Source organism: Microtus pennsylvanicus, chromosome 11 (assembly GCF_037038515.1).
Source record: "Microtus pennsylvanicus isolate mMicPen1 chromosome 11, mMicPen1.hap1, whole genome shotgun sequence".
NCBI classification, from domain to species: domain Eukaryota; kingdom Metazoa; phylum Chordata; class Mammalia; order Rodentia; family Cricetidae; genus Microtus; species Microtus pennsylvanicus.
The window spans coordinates 20,988,182-21,004,695 of NC_134589.1; the positions used below are offsets into that span (position 1 = coordinate 20,988,182).

Genomic DNA, 16,514 nt, shown 5'->3' on the forward strand with positions numbered 1-16,514 from the left:
TAATTTGGGGCCGTGACCACCTCAGAAGGGGACGCCCAGGTAGGTGTCAGGGGCCCACCTGCCCCTTCCTGTTTCTCCCTCATGAAAGCATTTCCCCTCCTACAACCAAGACATCAGTACAACACCCTTGCTGGCGCTTGTCCCGTTGGGTTTTGTTTTCTTCTAGATTTATTTATGTACATGAGCATTTGCCTGCCTGCATGCATGCACACACACCACAACTTGCCTGGTGCCTGGGGGGTGGGGAGGGTCTGATCTCTTGGAAATGGAGTTACAATTAGCAGTTACTTGAGTGCAGGAACCAAACCAGGGTTGTCTCCAAGAAAACCAAATGTGCCTGATGGTGGCACACACCTTTAATCCCAGCACTGGGGAGGCAGAGGCAGGCGGATCTCTGTGAGTTTGAGGCCAACCTGGACTAGAGAGTGAGTACCAGGGTAGACTCCAGAGCTACTGAGAAACCTTGTCTTGAAAAAACAAAGTGCCCTTAACTGCTGAACCATCTCTCCAGCCTCATTAGTCCATTTTTAATGCTTTTTTTTTTCTTTCTTTTTGCAAGACAGGGTTTTTCTGTTTAACAGCTCTGGCTATCCTGGCTACTTTGTAGACCAGGCTGGGCTCAAACTTTCAGAGATAAACCTGCCTCTGCCTCTCTAGTGCTGGAATTAAAGGCATGCGCCACCACTGCCCGGTTTCATTCTTAACACTGCCCCTTATATAAGAGGAGACAAAAAAACCATGATCTGAACAAACGCTAATAAGTTTTACATAGCAGAAGACTTGAAAAATTAATACTGTGCCTTTTCGCGGGACTCTGAGCTGCAAGGACAGCTGCTCTTTGACCTTCAGCAGACCTCAGAAACTAGAAATATTTATTTCAGGCTCCACCGGACTGACCACCGAGGTCAGGAATGGAAAGCACCTGTCAGGTGTTGCTGCGGGGGCTAACTGGCACTTGTGGCTTGAGTAGTAGCCTCTACTCCCTACCGCCTTTTTGGGCGTTCAAACCACCGCTGGTGTCGAGCGCCCCCTACATGCGACACACGGAAACGGGCGCTGTTGGCGCTCCTTTTCCTAACCACGCTCCCGGGGGTGCACCCTGTGACTCTGAGCGGCGCGGGAGCTGGGACCCTGAAGTTTCTTCCCCTTCCCACCCCTGGGCCAAGTTCAGGATCACGAGTGCTCACATACGGCAGCTTAAAGTGGAAGGGGCCACTAGGTCCAGCTAGCGCGGAGGCCTAGGACGGCCAGTGACCTGTCGCAAAGGCTGACGCTCAGTTTCTAGACCGCGCCGGTTGGGTGGGTGGGGGGCGGCCTACGGGGTCCCGGAAGGTAAGGGCGCATTTCCTGAAGACTTCTCCTGCAGCCAATCAGCGTTAAGACCTTCCTCCTTCACCGGAAGGCGCTGTCTCCCGGAGCAACCAACCAGACCGCTGTCTTCAGTTTGGTGGCGGGAAAAGGCCATGAGTAAAAGCCGGGCCGAGGCTGCGGCCGGAGGTAACGGCGGCGCCCGCAGGACACGGGAGGGGAGCGGGCGAGGGGTTTAGAGGTAACTCGGTCTCCCACCTCGTCTCTCGCAGCCCCCGGGATCATCCTGAGGTACCTGCAGGAACAAAACCGGCCCTACAGCGCGCAGGACGTATTCGGAAACCTGCAGAAGGAACATGGACTGGGCAAGGCGGTAAGACCGCGCTGAACTCCCTTTTCAGGCGTGGGTCCCCTTTTCCGTCACCAGCCCATGTCCTCTCATTGCTCCCCTCTTCCCTCGGCCAGTCGGTGGTGAAGGCTCTGGATCAGTTGGCCCAGGAAGGCAAGATCAAAGAGAAGACGTACGGCAAACAGAAAATTTTTTTTGCCGATCAGGTGAGAACTCCCGCAGATTAGCCCCCACCTGAGAACCTGGCTGAGCGAATCAACTCCCAGCATTAACTAGTTAGTGTTGAGGCACCTCATAAAATTAGCCTAACCTGAGCCAGAAAAGGCTTCAGGCTTTTTTTTTTTTTTACTTACTTATTTTGGTTTTTCGAGACAGGGTTTCTCTGTAACAGAGAACTCACTTTGTAGACCAGGCCGGCCTCGAACTCAGAGATTCGCCTTTCTCTGCCTCCCAAGTACAGGGATTAAAGACGTGTGCCACCACTGCCCGGCTGGCCTCAGGCATTCCTAAATCATGGGCACACTGCCTGTGATCACACTTCGCCAGTGTTCATTTGAGGTATGGACAAAAGACAGAAGACCCTGGCTTGTTACTGCTCCCAGCCTCCTTTCCGCTTGGAAACACTTATTGTTTCTTCTAGCCCCACCCTCTGCCCACAACCACAAACATCAAATTTGTATTCTTCCACCTAGATTTCTCTCTGGGTGCCTCTCAGATATTAAGCATCAGTATCAATATGACCGAAGTAGAATGCTTGATCTCTGCCCCCCTCTCCGCCCGCCAAACTGGCTTTCTAGCATTCTTTTGTAAGAGAAACTCTTTTCCCCAATTCTTGGTTTCTTTTACCTTGCATATCTGACATGTGTGGTTATTTACGAATTATATCCGATTCCCCCGACCTAACCCTTTTTTGGGGGGAGGGCAAAGGGTTGAGACTGAGTCTCACTATGTAGCCCAGGCTGGCCTCAAACTTGCTTTCTTGCCTCAGCCTCCTGAGTGCTGAGTTTATAAGTGTTTGTGTATTTGCCAGGGTGGCTCAAGGTTTTCTTTATTGAATCTAACCTGTCTTCACGGCTCTCTATCAGACCCTCTTCGATATTGTAGCCAGAATGATCTATCTAAACACAAATTTGGCTGGTAAATGGCTAAGGGGCCTGGAGGTAGTTTTAGACTTTCTGAAGCATTTGTTCTCACTATTCAGCCCTGCCATTGTAAAACAAAAGTAGCCATAGATGATGCAAAGGAACAGACATGGCTGCAAAATTTCATTTTACATGCGCGAGTTGAGCAATGGCTCCTGTTCTTCAGACTCACCTTGCTGAGTTCCCCGTCACACTACATGGTCTGGCGTGCCCAACCTTTTCTAGCTACTCCCAGCATCAGCTGAGGAGGCTCTCGTTCATCCCCAGCGGCCCTCTTCTCGCAATATCTCCTAGGGAAGGAGCCTTTCCTTACACAGGACCCACTGAGCCTCTTCCACTGGAGATCTGGTCCTCCACTTCAGAAGGCATGTTGCTTCATTCTTTTAGATGATGAGAGGTTTTATTGCTAAATGGAAATATATTTCTCATGTTGGTTTTTTGTTTTGTTTTTCTTTTGAGACATGATCTCTCTCCATAGCCTTGGCTGTCCTGGAACTCACTATATAGTCCAGGCTGGCCTCAAACTCAGATTCACCTTCTGTGACTCCCTAGTACTGGGATTAAAGGCATGGGCTGTCACACCCGCCCTTACACTCTGAGCCAACCTCAGGCTCCTGGGGACAGGCATTTCACCTTTTGTTTATCTTTGTGCCTCACACGAACTCGCTTGTATTTCTCCTCTTGGCTGGCAGGACCAGTTTGACGCAGTGAGTGATGCTGACCTCCACAGCCTGGATGCCAAAATTGCAGCCCTCACTGCCAAGGTGCAGAGCTTACAGCAAAGCTGCCGCCACATGGAGGCTGGTAAGACCAGAACCCCTTCCAGGATGCCACGGTTTGGAGGTCACAAATTGCTGACAATGGTTTCTTATCTGCAGCATCTTATTGCAGCTAGGAACCCCTTTACCAGGTGCCTACACTATTACATTGAAAGAAGTGCAGAATTACTTAAGGCTTTTGTGTACAAAAAGGCAAGAGAAGAAGCCACTTGGTTTCCCTGCCGCAGTATGAGCACGCCACATTTTATTTCCACTTCTTTAATTACCTGTGTATCGGTCTGCCCAACTTTATATGCCACTGATACTTTTAGGTGGAGAAGGAAAGAGAAATAGAAAACTATGCTGTAAGCTTTTTTCTTGAGCTTTTCCAGAATGTGGGGTCCTATTCTGGAGAGGTCCCAGAGCAAGATGGAAGCTGACCTCCCACCTCTGGGAAGCACCTGCTGAGCAAGACGGAATCCATTCCTCGCATGTCCCTGGTAACACTGGGGGTGTGTGGTTTCAGAGCTGAAGGAATTAACAAATGCGCTGACCACTCCTGAGATGCAGAAAGAGATCCTGGAGTTAAAGAATGAATGTGCTCGTTATACAGAGAGGCTAAAGAACATCAAAGCAGCCACCAACCACATCACTCCAGAAGAGAAAGAGGAGGTGAGCGGGGAGGCTGGAGGCTGCCTGTGCAGGTCTGGAGTGAACATGAGGTGCACAGACGGCTGTGGTTCTTCCTTGCAGGTGTACACAGACAGACGGAAGTATTGTAAAGAGTGGAGGAAGCGGAAGAGAATGGTGAGAGCTCCAGGGGTGGCTGTGGAGGTGCTGGGAAGTGACAATCACCAGGGACGTTTCTGTACAAAAGGATCCAGCAGCAGCAGGCAGCACCCTGTGCTGCTTCTGCCCAACTGAAAGGGGCTTTCTTCCTTGTCAGACCACCGAGCTGTGTGAAGCCATCCTTGAAGGATACCCCAAGAGCAAGAAACAGTTCTTTGTAAGTGACGCTTGCTCTTACTCCCCTGGGATCTTTGCCCAGAGGACTCCTTCATTCCTTTCCTTGCCCCACAGGAGGAAGTCGGGATAGAGACAGATGAAGATCATAATGTCACACTCCCAGACCCTTGAGGGGCCCTTGGTGGAGTCTGGGAGCAGATGTCCCAGGCTGGCTGCCTTGTTTAGGTGGCCTTATTGTTTTTGCTGGTCTTCACCTTTGAGTGGTGGGGAGGGAAGTACAAAGCTGGTAATCAGAAAGAGATGCTCATGTCCATTTTGTTGTCTGTATTACAGAGGCCTCCCCAAGGACTTAGAACAATCCTAAGGGAAATTATCTAGAATATTTATTGCAATATAATTTGATATAAAAATACTTAATTTCCTCTGGATTATCAAACCTCCCAGATGTCAAACCTGGGGAAGGCAACAGGGAACACCAGGGAGAAAAGTACAGAAAGGTTTTCATACACCCAACATTTGAGAACCCTAAGGCCTACCCCCCAGATGACCCGAGTGTCTTCTGTAGCTATCCCCAAGTGCTAGGAGGAATGTAGGCCAACACTGGTGCTGGTACACAGTACACAGAGACAGCTGGGTGCTCTGGGGGGGGTCACTGGGAATTTGGGGAAACTATAACAAAAGCACGCTGTTGGTGTTTAGAAAATAAATTCATATGTGTTATGCTGTGAGATGCCTGCCTTCGGAAGAGTGGCTGAACATGCGGGACAGTAGGACCCTGGGAACCCTACCCTGAGCTGGCTAGAAAGCCCTGGCTTTGCTCAGTGCTAACCACACAGCACCAGCCTAGGCACAGGTGGCCTTTCACCCTTCGTGGCCACAAGACTCTTCTTTTTCCCAAGTCAAAAACTGCCAAAATACTCCAACTTGAGCCAAGTGTTGCCCAAGAGACCAAGCAGAGGCAAACAATTTCCAAATTATATATAGAGATTGTGAGCATAAACCCAGCAGCTAGAGAAAGGGCTGAGGGGCCAGGGCTTCTGTGAGGGTCCCTGAACAGGCTCTTGTTCTAGACACTTTTCCTGGGAAGGGGGAAGTTGGGTGGGTCCAACACCGGGCAATATAATAAATTAATGAGAGGCCTTCAGAGAATAGCCTCACTGAAGTGGGGCTGGGCAAACCAAACACCAAGTAGAAACCAGCTGACCGGTGTGAGGTGTTGCAGTCCAGTCTCAGGCCCAGCAGTTCCACAGCCAAACAGACCAAAGACCTCTGCCCTGCAGGTTTCCAGGAGCCATCAGTAGAGCTGGTTCTTCAACTGATGTAGGACTCCAATCACAATTTCTCGTAGAGTCTAGGAAAGAACGGTCAGGTGTCAGTGCAGACCTGTAAGATGCCTGCCTAGACCAAGTGTGCTCTTGAACGGGGCATTTCAAATAGTCGCCTAAGGGCTGGACATAGAGCTTGGGGTATGGAAGCAAAGGAGGGCTGGGAGATGGCTCAGTCACAGTAAAGCCTCTAGCCATGTGAGCCTGGTGAGCCGAGTTCCAGCTCCCTGGAACGCACATAGAAGTGAAAGGAAAGATCTGACTAAAAAAAAAAAGTTGTCCTTCACCCTCTCTATATGTGCTGTGGGGAGGGGGAGATGTCTCACTGGTTAAGAGTGCTTGCTGCTCTTGTAGAAGACCCAGGCCTTGTTCCCAGCACCCAAATGGTGACTCACAACCACCTGCAACTCAGGTTGCAGGGGATCCAATGCCCTCTTTTGGCCTCTGGCACACACATATGATGCACACATACATGCAAACAACACACATGTATGTAAAATGTGTTTTGTCTTTTCCCTGAGATGGAATGTTGTCTACTTTTAATTTTCAAATACTCCTACTCCTGAAACAAACATGGAGACAGATGAGTATGCCATCGGTATAACTGACATGGTAGATATGGGTGTTCCCTGGTACAGTCTTTAAAGTACTTCACAATCAAAGTGCTGAGAAACTTAAAAGGTAGAACTCTGAGAAAAAATAGGCCTCAAGAGCAGAAGATGGCACAATAAAAGCCCTGGGACTATAGGGAGGTGAGGGTGTCTAGAAACTTCCAGTAACTGCTACTGGCTTCCATATAGGACAACCAAGGAGTAGAGTGGCTAATGAGTCACCAGTGACATGGGCCAAAGCTGGACCTGGCACTGAGTGCTCACATTATGGTTGCCAGATGAGACCTTCACTGGGTTAGGCAGCAAGGAGAAACAGAATACTAAACTTGTAGACACCCTGTAGAATCCCAAAGACAACTACACTGCTTTTCTAATGGTTTGGATCCGTTTGCTTGGAGGTAATAAGAGAGCCTCAGACCCCATGACCCCTGCTGTCACGTACCTGTGGCTCACAGTGTTCCTCAATCCAGCTGAAGACACAAGCTGACAGCTCCTGGAAGCTGGCCACAGAGATAGAGGCATTGAAAGACTGGAATAGGGAGTCCATGATGCCTTGGAACACGTTGAACTTGACCTGGTCAGAGACCTGGTCTTCCCCCTCGTGAGGGTTGTCTTGATGTGCCTTCACAATCTGCTCATAGTTCCTGGAAGCAGGCAAGCAAGCAAAGCTGAGGTGCTACCACAGCTTCACCAACCTGAGAAGCATGAGATAGCCCAGTGGTCGCCCCAGAAGAGGATTCATAGAGCCCTTCGGGGATGCATTCAACAGCTAAACACTACTAAATCAAAACTGTGACTCCTGCAACCTACAAGTGCTTTTCTTTCTTTTTTGTTTTTCTGAGACAGGGTTTCTCTGGGTAGCCCTGGCTGTCCTGGAACTTACTGTACAGACCAGGTTGGCTTCAAACTCAGATCCACAGATCCACCCACCTCTGCCTCCTGAGTGCTAGGATAAAGGCATGCCCCACTGCCACCAGGCCCCTGACCGGTGTTTATTTCCTGTATGTCTGCTCTATGTAAAAGGCTGATGGGGACAGACAGCCCTGCCTTACAGCGACTACCTTGAGTCGGCATTGCCTGCATGCATTCTCCGATACAGCCTTTTTGTTTGTTTGTTTGTTTGTTTTTGTTTTTTAGAGACAGGGTTTCTCTGTGGTTCTGGAGTCTGTCCTGGAACTAGCTCTTGTAGACCAGGCTGGTCTCGAACTCACAGAGATCCGCCTGCCTCTGCCTCCCGAGTGCTGGGATTAAAGGCGTGCGCCACCACCGCCCGACTCCGATACAGCCTTTAAACGGAGAAAGTGCACTGGGGTTGACTTGCACGCCCCTCAGTTCCCCACCCTTCTTACACTTTCATTATCTTCAGGGCTGTGACATCCTTGCGCAGTGTGGATACTTCCTCCTCCTGCTTTTTCTTCTCCTTGTGTAAAAACTGAATGTAGTCAATGGCTGGTCAAGAGAGGGTTGGGAACAGAGAGGAAGTCTGAACCAGGAAGATGGCTCATTTTGTTTCCCCTTCCCCTGGAAGTCAACTTGCCCAGCACAGCCACCACACCTGGGTCAGACCAGGTACCAGCCACTCCTGGTCACTACTACTACCCCTGCCCTGTCGCCCTGGTCATACTCTTCTGTAGAACGATGGCTTTGCTGAGTTTCTGGGAGCCAATGGAGAAATCCTGCTGCTGGCAAGTAGGGACAATGGTCTGCAGATCATCGTAGCCTCTCTGTGGAAATGGCAGTGAGATGGGTTTCTTAACTCAGGGACAAGACAGACTAGCGCAAACTTGATACCAGTTCCATGCTCAGAAACTCAAAGCATAGAGGGCCGGAAGGAGGGGGTAGGGGCAATGGACTAGCCCTGCAGACTGCTGGGACTAAGCTCAGGACAGGGTGAATAAGAACCACGCAGAGTCCTCCCTTGCTTCCTGGAATACAGGCCCCTAGTCACCTTGATAGCGTCCCTCCTCTTCTGCTCAGCTTGAGTGTGTGCACGCCGCCTCCGGTCTTTGTAGGACTCCTTGTAGGACTCTTGCTGATAGTCACTGTCCTCGTCATCTACGCTCAGATGGAGGCAGGGGAAGGTCATGCAGGGTCCACTGAGTCCAGTAAGCCCACCTACCCCTAGTTTAAGAACCTGCTGCCCAGAGACGGCAAATGGAAGAACCTAGTGTCGTAGATGAACGATAGTGGGGTGAGGCTCGGCACTGCTCCAGCCGCCCCACGTGGGCTGTGGCGCTCCCTATTAGGAAGGATACTAAGATGGTGGCATAGCTGCGTTTCCCCGAGTGTGTGTGCGAAGTGTGTTGCTGCCTACCTGTGTTGGGGACGGAAGAGGCACTGGTGGAACCGATGCTATTAGCTCTGGACACTACACTCCCCTTGTGGGTGCTTTCTACAAAAAGCCCTGGAAAAAAGAGGCCTCAATCACTAAGAAGTGGGGAACATGACTAGGCCCTCGGTCACCAATGGGCACAATGGCTTCAAATGCTAACCTCTCCCCACCAACTCCAAAGTCAGCCACCACAGGCCACCCATTTCATGCTGCAATGCTCCTGTCTCTAGTGTCAACACTGCCCACAGGCCTAATTCCTGGCTCACACAGGGGCACCTGGATGAAATGAACACGCCCAGCTGTCACTGTTTCCATCATTTCCCGTTATAGAGCAGAGAAACCAGGTGTGACCCATGGTTGCTTCCTGCTTATCCTCCAGCTCCTCCCTCACTTCTCAATCCAGGGCCTTGGCGCAGTAACAGTGGACTGTGCTCAGGTGTGGCTGGCAAGACCACAAATATCTACAGAGTTGAAACAGGTCATTCCTGACGCGAAGACGGTGGAGAAGCCACTCACCAGGGTCCAGGCTGTTGTCACTGTAGGCATACTCGACCTGCAGCATCAAGCAACGGAGAAGCCTGTCAGACCTTTGCCTCTTGGGAAAGGCACGCGCAATCCGCGGATGCACGTATCACGGATGCGGGGACCGCTGAATGGTTCTCCCAAGGCGAGCCTGGCTAGGCCGCAGGGGCGCCGCCCCCTCTGTAGGACCCCTGCCGTTCCCGCCCCACCTCCCAGGCACATCCCCCTTGTTCCCGCACACACGCCTCATTTGTCTCCCCACCTTGGCATACGCCGGGTGAGAGCTGTCTTCTCTGCAGCCCCGGGGCCCGGACAGCAGGGGAGACTCTGGGGATAGTTGGGGAGCCCCGCGTCTTCCGGACCCCCTACGTGCACGAGCCCGACCCGCCCTCCCCTCGCAGGCGTGCGCGTCCGCGGAGCTTGCCTTGACCCAGGGGTCCTCCGGAGAGGCGCCCGGCTCCGTCATCGTGGACCTACCGAACCGGAAACGAGCCTGCGGACTGGCCCCCAGCCTCCAGGAAGAGGCGAGGCTCAATCACGTGATCCAGCCCACCAATCTGCAACCGTGGGCATGGGCAGGGCGAAAGCGCAGCGCTTGCGCGGCTCCAGTTATTAAACGCCTGCTGGCGGTGGCCACACCTGACCAATTCGCGTTCTTAATGCAGGCAGTGCCAGCCCTCGTGGGTCCTGCTTGCCTCCAAATGAGAATCTAGAATGGAGGCAATTTTCTGTTCGATGGAGCTCTCAAAAAAGATTGTTAAAAGGGCTATAAGTGTACTAGTTTGGGGGAGAGCCCCAAACCCGTGAGAGCCCCAGCACTGCTCACAAAAAAGCGTCTAAACAGTGAGACATCATGTACGCACGCGCACAGCTGATCGGGCTGGCAACCACAGCAGGGTCAAGAACTTCCCCTATGTCACATGATCAGATCCAATGGGAGCACAACGCCACCCCACACCCGGCTGGTGTCTGATGCAGCGCTTGTGTAATTAAACCTTCTGTAAAGGGGCCTTTGAAGTCAGGCTTATTGGCAGAACAGTAGAAAAGTCTAACATACTCAAAAGCACATCGCTAGTCACTGATAGGCCTCAAAGGCTGCGCTCAACCACAGCAATCCCTAGCTTCCAGCTCAGGCCTTGCCCCTGAATTTGGAGCTTAAATATCCAAAGATACCTAGAGGCACTGCAGCAGGAAGGAGAAACCACACAGGCAGCATTGGAAACAGCTTTAATTCGGTGACTGGGTCCAGTGTTTCAGCACGACCCATCAACAGTGGGCAGACATCACACATCCGCCACTGAAGAGGGAACAGAACCCTAGAGGGGACTGCTCCCCCATTTAGCTATGTCCTGCTGGCCAAATTCCAGCATCTAGGCAGACTTCCGGGCTTCTCTCTGTGTCCTGCACAGCTACTAGAAGCCTCTTAAGCCTGCCATAGGGCGAACATGGAGGCCCCCACTCCTCCTCACCACTGGATTTGTTAGTCTGGGGGGGGGGCAGTTTGGTGCCACAGAAAATTCGCTGTCAGTTCTTGGTCTGATGGGTCTTAGGGAGGCGCTTCTGTAGAAGAGTCCAGGCTTTTTCCACCTTTGGCCAGTCCAGAATGGTAGAAGAAAAGACGGGATCAGGAGGACGACCACTGGACCTTCCCTCCCCACAACTTCCCTTTGCACCAACCTGTCGCTGCGTGACACCTGGGTCCCACAAGGTGCTCAGAACCACATGGCTCTGCTCCACCAGCTGCTGCCCGCTCATCTGGCTCTGCAGCCGGCTTTGAGCAGCTTCTTCGCTCAGTCCATCCCTCTCTACAATGCGTCGTACAGCCTGGGCACAGAGGGCACACCGATCAGGAAGGACCTCAGCTCAGTCTACTGGATCACAGCAGGAGACTACCTACAGTGAGCTCAGACGGGGTAGAGTGGGGTCCAGATACCTCGGTCTCGGGGATGACAATGGTCCACACCTCGTGTACCATATTCTGCCAGCCGGCTTCCAGCAGCATGGCGGCATCAATCACACACACCGTCTTTCCTGTGGGGAAGCCCTAGTCACTGCCAGCAGCACCTTGACACTTGCTACCGCATGGGGCCACGGAAGACTCCATGTAACTTCCCCACTCTGGACGCTACCGTCATCCCGCCCACTCACCCTGAGCCACAGCCAAATCCATCTCTTCTCGAGCCAGCTTCGCGATAACTGGCCACATAATATCTGTGAGGATCTTCAGCTGCTTCTGGGGAGGGGGACAGAGAGCGGGCAGAGGTTAGCGTCCCTGAGGAGGTGGGGGCTGGGAGCAGATGAGCAGAAACAGACTTCCTGTGCCAGATTCGGGAACAGAGGGTTCCGCCGGTTGGCAGCAGCTGCGTGTTTACCTTGTTGCCGAACACCCGGCTGCCCAGGATCTTCCTATTGATGGTGCCATCTTTATGGAGAATATCTGGGTGACAGAAAGACGGCTAAGTACAGAGGCCGGCCCATCTTCTTACCTTCGTCCACCTCCACCCCTCCACAGCCAGTACCTGTTCCAAAGGCTTCCACCACAGGCTGGTAGGCAGGGCCCCCAGGAGCATAGGCCCGATGGCCCAGATGGTCACTGTCAATGACATATGCACCCAGTTTCTTCAACCGCTGGGCTACTGAGCTTTTCCCAGAGCCGCTGATGCCCGTCAGCCCGAGCACATAGAGCCCTGACGGGATCTCTGGCCTTTGCTGCAGACAGGTAAGCGGGAACCTCAGTTACCAGGGAGTTCAGGCTCCCACTTCCCTCGGACGGCCTGTTTCTACTCTCCAGCCTTTCCAACACGCACATTTGGTGAGGAGTTAGGGAAGGCAGACTTACGTTTGGAGCATGAAGCAGGTTTCCCAGAATCCGCTGCCGGAAGCTGGAGGAGCTGACCTTATCCTCTTCGTTTTCACTGTGACTTTGGTCCTTCAGCAGCTGGATCTGGTATAAGGCAAGTTCCTCCTTGCCCTGAGGTGAGGGGGGGTAAGAGAAAAGACGATGACTCTGGAGGCCCCAGTTGCCCTCTTCCTCCACCTCCCCAGGCAAGATCCTTCCGGCTTCCTCCACCCCGAACCCTCCCTTCCCGGCCCTGGGGCCACAGTACTTCCAACAGGCCTTCCCATCCCATTCCCTCTGCCAGTCTCCTTCAGGGGTTACATTCTCAAGGCGGAAGCGGTTGACGGCCATCCCCCCACGGTAGGTCTCCTCGCTGACCACCAGGAACTCCAAGGTGGGGTCAGACCCAGCAGGCCCATAAGGGTCCAGCAGGGGGACGATATCAAAAGTCAGGGAGGGCTTGACGTCCACCAGGAACTCACTCAGATGGTCCACACGCTCTGCATAAGGCTGGAGCAGCTCAGGGAGTACCTTGCCTGGAGAAGGAGCCGAGAGCAACCGTGAGATCTTCCCATTGAGGCAGACAGATACACGGGCACACTTGGGGAAGAATGCCCCTAGGCACTGAGATGTCCCCAAGCGGTGGCAGCGAGAAAGGGTGAAACTGGGAGTTTGGGGGGAGGGGGACAAAGGGGAGGAAACAAAAAAGCAGCACAGACACTGCAGGAGCTGGCATGTACCCAGAAAACGGGCCACCAAGAAATGACCACAGAGACGAAGCGGTACCCGTAGGTATCAGCTAGGTGGGGAACTCCAAGAGCTACCCACTCTTAGCGCCCCCTCGCTGTCCGTGGCACCACTAGGTCACCTAAACTCATCTCCCAAACATTTATTTTCAGTGTTTCAGAGCTGATCACTAGGAGAACCATAAAGGGCAAGTTCCTTGGTTCCCATTTGGGGAGTTCTGACTTCAGTAAAGATGACTGAACCGCACACTAAGAATGCCACATGTATTCATCAAAAGTCCCAGAGCAATAACAGTGCCAGGTATTGTGGCATTTTGGAAGGGTGAGAGGTGGCCCTACCCTTCCTTGATCTTGGCACTGGGGGGAGCCAAGAAAATTTAACGGGGCCGGGCGGTGGTGGCGCACGCCTTTAATCCCAGCACTCGGGAGGCAGAGGCAGGCGGATCTCTGAGTTCGAGACCAGCCTGGTCTACAAGAGCTAGTGCCAGGACAGGCTCCAAAGCCACAGAAAAACCCTGTCTCGAAAAACTAAAAAAAAGAAAGGAAGGAAGGAAGGAAGGAAGGAAGGAAGGAAGGAAGGAAGGAAGGAAGAAAGAAAGAAAGAAAAGAAAATTTAACGGGTGTCCTCCATTGCCCTATTCCGGGGTCCCTCGTCCCTCTAACTCACTCTTCAACAGATCTTTGTCTGCTACTCCCACCACAAGCTGCTCCTGGGCCAGTACACATGCAACACTGAGCAACACTTTGTGGGCATTGTGCAAGCGGTCAAAAGTGCCACCCACGGCCCCACGGTGGTAGCCACGCACAGGCTGCTTTGGAGATCTGGCAACCGGGGAAGCTGGCCTTATGGTGGAGGGTAAGGGGACATCCAGGGACTCCACAGGCAGCTCTCCAGTTTCACAGTCTGGGTACAGCAAGACAGAGGACAACTGCGAACAGCAGCTGTAACAACTGGTGGCATAGCGCTCTAGCTGTTGTTTAACAGGGTTGTACTGGCTCCCATCCAGGGTCTGGAAGTCCGTAAGTATTACTTCTGGAGGGTGGGCCAGATTCTGGACCGAGGGCAGAACAGGGAGGAAACTGCTCTTGGTCTGGATATTGGTCAGTAGAATTCTGACGTCCAGGTGCCTGAGCAGGTCGGCGCCGCTGTAGAGGTGCGTGATGAAATCCAGAACTTCAAAAGTGGCCTGCACAGGGCTGGCCTGGGGCTGGGCGGGGCCCCCCAAGTCCATGCCCGGTTGCAGGTGCACATAGAGGGTGTGCTTGACCAGGCGGGCCGCCGAGGTCAGAATGGGCGGCAGGCGTGGGGCCAGGGTGGCTAGCGGCGCTGTCAGCACCAGGAGGCCAGAGCGGAATACGGCCATGCTGCCCAGGCCTGCAGACAGGGAGACGAAGCGAGAGTGACTAGCTGGGCTGAGGATGAGGGCTGCAGGGGAACTCGGATGCAGGAGGAGGGACCTGGAGCAGGGCTGGGGACCGTTCGCTGATAGAAACTGGAATCCTGGCAGGGGGAACCGGCCGGGAACCTGAGTCATGGGGGCTGGGGCTTCAGGAATCCTAGTCCCTCTGGTTAAACTGAACCGGCATCTGCGAAGACTCGATTACGGGGACTAGAGGGGACGCTGTGGCTCGGGCCGCTTCCCTACTCACTGAGTTCTTGGGATTCTGCTTCTACTTACACCGCCGCGGAGGCGTCCTAGGCTGCGGCCCGGAAGCACTACCCTCAGATCTCAGAGCGCGGAGCTACGGGAACTCGAAGCAGTCAAACGGTGCAACTCCGAGGTTGTGGCAGAATTCTCGAGAAGACCTCTGGGGAGGGGCGCGTCGGGGCGGGGCTGGGCTCAGAGGCTTCGGGGTTGCGCGGAACCCTGGCACCGGATTCTCTTGGAACTGGCAGGAAGCGGGCAGAGCGAGCTGCAAAGCCCGTTTTGCGGATTCCCGTTGACCTTTGCTTCCCTTAGCTTGCTAAGAGACCGTGACAAAGCCAGGACCCCTCCCAGCGTCCCTTCTCAATGAGAGAGACAGGGAGAGTGGGGTCGCGTTGCTGTGCTTGCTCCGGGCCAGCGTTCCCAGGGATGTTGCTGGACATCCCATTTCACATAAGGGAAACGGGGCTTTTGAGTGTTTTGGAACACTTGGGGGCGGGTCTCGTGGCTTCCTAGGACTCTCGTTTGCAGGGAGAGGCAAGAAAGCGATCTCTGCTGTTTGGTCAGTAACGCTGCGGGGGCAATCTTTGACCTGGGAAAAGGGAGACCTAGGGGTGAGGATACCCGGCGAAGTTAACGAGGGCTGGAAAACCATGAGGGCTAGAGAGTCGAGTTGGTAGTCAAGAGTGTGGAGGGGAAGCCAGATATCAACAGAAAACATCTCAGGTAAATCATCCACGGAGATCGCAAAAAGGAGAGCAACCCAGCCTCAAGATTCCTAAAAGAGCCGAGCGTTGATCTGCGATCCCAGCTTTGATCCCAGAAGGATCGCTGCAAGTTCAAAATCAGCCTGAGTTACAAAGCAAGGCCGTGAACGTGGACAGGAGGAGATCAGAAGACCTGTAATGTGTGCAGTGGTCCAGAAATCTGGCCTTATAAAGCAACGAATCTGTTAAGGAATCGAGCTTCTTGCAGGAGGAGTTCAAACTGGATTTCAGAGATGGGAGTCTAAGGAGCCGATGGTTGGGGAAGTGTCACTCTTAACATTGGGCACAGTTAGTTTTTTATTTGCTTGTTTGTTTTTTGAGACAGCATCTCGCTGTGTCGCTGACAAAGCATTGCTTTCATTAGGTAAGTGTCTATTTGGTGCACTGTCCTAGGCATAAAGACAGAACAGAGAACAAAAGTCGCTGAAGTGGATTCGTGTGTGTCCTAGGATGGGATGGATAAACAATAAATCCAGAATACACCCAGTGTTGCTGAGACAATAAAAAGAACTAAAACAGAGGGAAGGAACTATACTGGAGGGGAAGAAATGCTTTTTTGGCAAGGTGGCTCAGGGAAATAGCAGAGATCTAAAGAAAATACAATCAGAGATCAGGGGAAAGTGGACCAGTTAAAAGATGCCAAGTTGGGGCTGGAGAGATGGCTCAGTGGTTAAGAGCATTGCCTGCTCTTCCAAAGGTCCTGAGTTCAATTCCCGGCAACCACATGGTGGCTCATAACCTTCTGTAATGAGGTCTGGTGCCCTCTTCTGGCCTGCAGACATACACACAGACAGAATATTGTATACATAATAAATAAATATTTTTTTAAAAAAGGTGGCAAGTTACCTGGCGGTGGTGGTGCACACCTTTAATCCCAGCAGAGGCAGGCAGATCTTTGTGAGTTTGAGGCCAGCCACAGAAAAACCAAAAAAGAAAAAAGAAAAAAAAGAAAGAAAAGAAAAAAGTTGTAGCTGGATGGTGATGCATTGGCCTTTAATCCCAGCACTCTGGAGGCAGAGGCAGGCAGATAGATCTCTGAGTTCAAAGCCAAACTGGTCTACAGAGTAATTTCCAGATAGTCAGGGCAACACAGAGAGACCCCGTCTCGGAGGGGGGATGGACATGGGGACAAGTGTCAATGAAGGAATTAGGGGCCAGGAGAGCAGAAGTGTGCACGGATGAAGAAGGTGGCATATGAGGTCA

The 16,514-nt window shown here is 52.6% G+C and overlaps 3 protein-coding genes across 12 annotated transcripts; 1 reads left to right on the forward strand and 2 right to left on the reverse strand.

Annotated features, from left to right (window-relative positions):
* The first annotated feature begins 32 nt into the window (after positions 1–32).
* Psmc3ip (PSMC3 interacting protein) lies at positions 33–4,763 on the forward strand. Of its 5 annotated transcripts, XM_075990715.1 has the most exons (8): positions 33–1,497; positions 1,581–1,681; positions 1,774–1,863; positions 3,492–3,603; positions 4,084–4,229; positions 4,311–4,364; positions 4,504–4,563; positions 4,638–4,763. In XM_075990715.1, exons 1-8 carry the CDS (start codon positions 1,464–1,466, stop codon positions 4,692–4,694), a joined length of 654 nt encoding a protein of 217 aa, XP_075846830.1. In that variant the 5' UTR covers positions 33–1,463; the 3' UTR covers positions 4,695–4,763. The 5 variants fall into 5 exon arrangements, with proteins under 5 accessions (XP_075846830.1, XP_075846828.1, XP_075846829.1 ...); XM_075990713.1 differs by having other exon boundaries at positions 4,084–4,364; XM_075990714.1 differs by having other exon boundaries at positions 4,504–4,653.
* On the reverse strand, positions 4,638–9,859 carry Mlx (MAX dimerization protein MLX). Of its 4 annotated transcripts, none has more exons than XM_075990708.1 (8): positions 9,576–9,810; positions 9,308–9,344; positions 8,774–8,863; positions 8,408–8,514; positions 8,084–8,183; positions 7,809–7,908; positions 6,902–7,103; positions 4,638–5,874 (listed from the first exon to the last, which is right to left on the reverse strand). In XM_075990708.1, exons 1-8 carry the CDS (start codon positions 9,777–9,779, stop codon positions 5,818–5,820), a joined length of 897 nt encoding a protein of 298 aa, XP_075846823.1. In that variant the 5' UTR covers positions 9,780–9,810; the 3' UTR covers positions 4,638–5,817. The 4 variants fall into 4 exon arrangements, with proteins under 4 accessions (XP_075846823.1, XP_075846824.1, XP_075846825.1 ...); XM_075990710.1 differs by having other exon boundaries at positions 4,885–5,874; positions 9,738–9,857; XM_075990709.1 differs by lacking the exon at positions 8,774–8,863 and having other exon boundaries at positions 9,576–9,794.
* Positions 9,860–10,523: 664 nt separating this feature from the next.
* Positions 10,524–14,701, reverse strand: Coasy (Coenzyme A synthase). 3 transcript variants are annotated; one of them, XM_075990684.1, is made up of 10 exons: positions 14,578–14,701; positions 13,566–14,273; positions 12,474–12,688; positions 12,153–12,284; positions 11,833–12,022; positions 11,686–11,750; positions 11,462–11,546; positions 11,247–11,344; positions 10,991–11,137; positions 10,524–10,900 (listed from the first exon to the last, which is right to left on the reverse strand). In XM_075990684.1, exons 2-10 carry the CDS (start codon positions 14,260–14,262, stop codon positions 10,838–10,840), a joined length of 1,692 nt encoding a protein of 563 aa, XP_075846799.1. In that variant the 5' UTR covers positions 14,263–14,273; positions 14,578–14,701; the 3' UTR covers positions 10,524–10,837. The 3 variants fall into 3 exon arrangements, with proteins under 3 accessions (XP_075846799.1, XP_075846800.1, XP_075846798.1); XM_075990685.1 differs by lacking the exon at positions 14,578–14,701 and adding an exon at positions 14,549–14,565; XM_075990683.1 differs by lacking the exon at positions 14,578–14,701 and having other exon boundaries at positions 13,566–14,560.
* Between the last annotated feature and the right edge of the window lie 1,813 nt (positions 14,702–16,514).

Coding starts and splice junctions, on each gene's coding strand:
- Psmc3ip (XM_075990712.1), top strand. CDS start 1,464: ATGAGTAAAAGCCGGGCCGAGGCTGCGGCCGGAG. Junction 1,682..1,773: donor AACATGGACTGGGCAAGGCG/GTAAGACCGCGC, acceptor TCCCTCGGCCAG/TCGGTGGTGAAGGCTCTGGA. Junction 4,365..4,503: donor GGAGGAAGCGGAAGAGAATG/GTGAGAGCTCCA, acceptor CTTCCTTGTCAG/ACCACCGAGCTGTGTGAAGC.
- Mlx (XM_075990708.1), bottom strand. CDS start 9,779: ATGACGGAGCCGGGCGCCTCTCCGGAGGACCCCTGGGTCAAGGCAAGC. Junction 7,909..8,083: donor AGCCATCGTTCTACAGAAGA/GTATGACCAGGG, acceptor TCTCTTGACCAG/CCATTGACTACATTCAGTTT. Junction 5,875..6,901: donor AGGAACACTGTGAGCCACAG/GTACGTGACAGC, acceptor GTTCTTTCCTAG/ACTCTACGAGAAATTGTGAT.
- Coasy (XM_075990683.1), bottom strand. CDS start 14,433: ATGACTCAGGTTCCCGGCCGGTTCCCCCTGCCAGGATTCCAGTTTCTA. Junction 12,689..13,565: donor AGACAAAGATCTGTTGAAGA/GTGAGTTAGAGG, acceptor CTCCTTCTCCAG/GCAAGGTACTCCCTGAGCTG. Junction 11,751..11,832: donor GGTGGAAGCCTTTGGAACAG/GTACTGGCTGTG, acceptor TCTGTCACCCAG/ATATTCTCCATAAAGATGGC.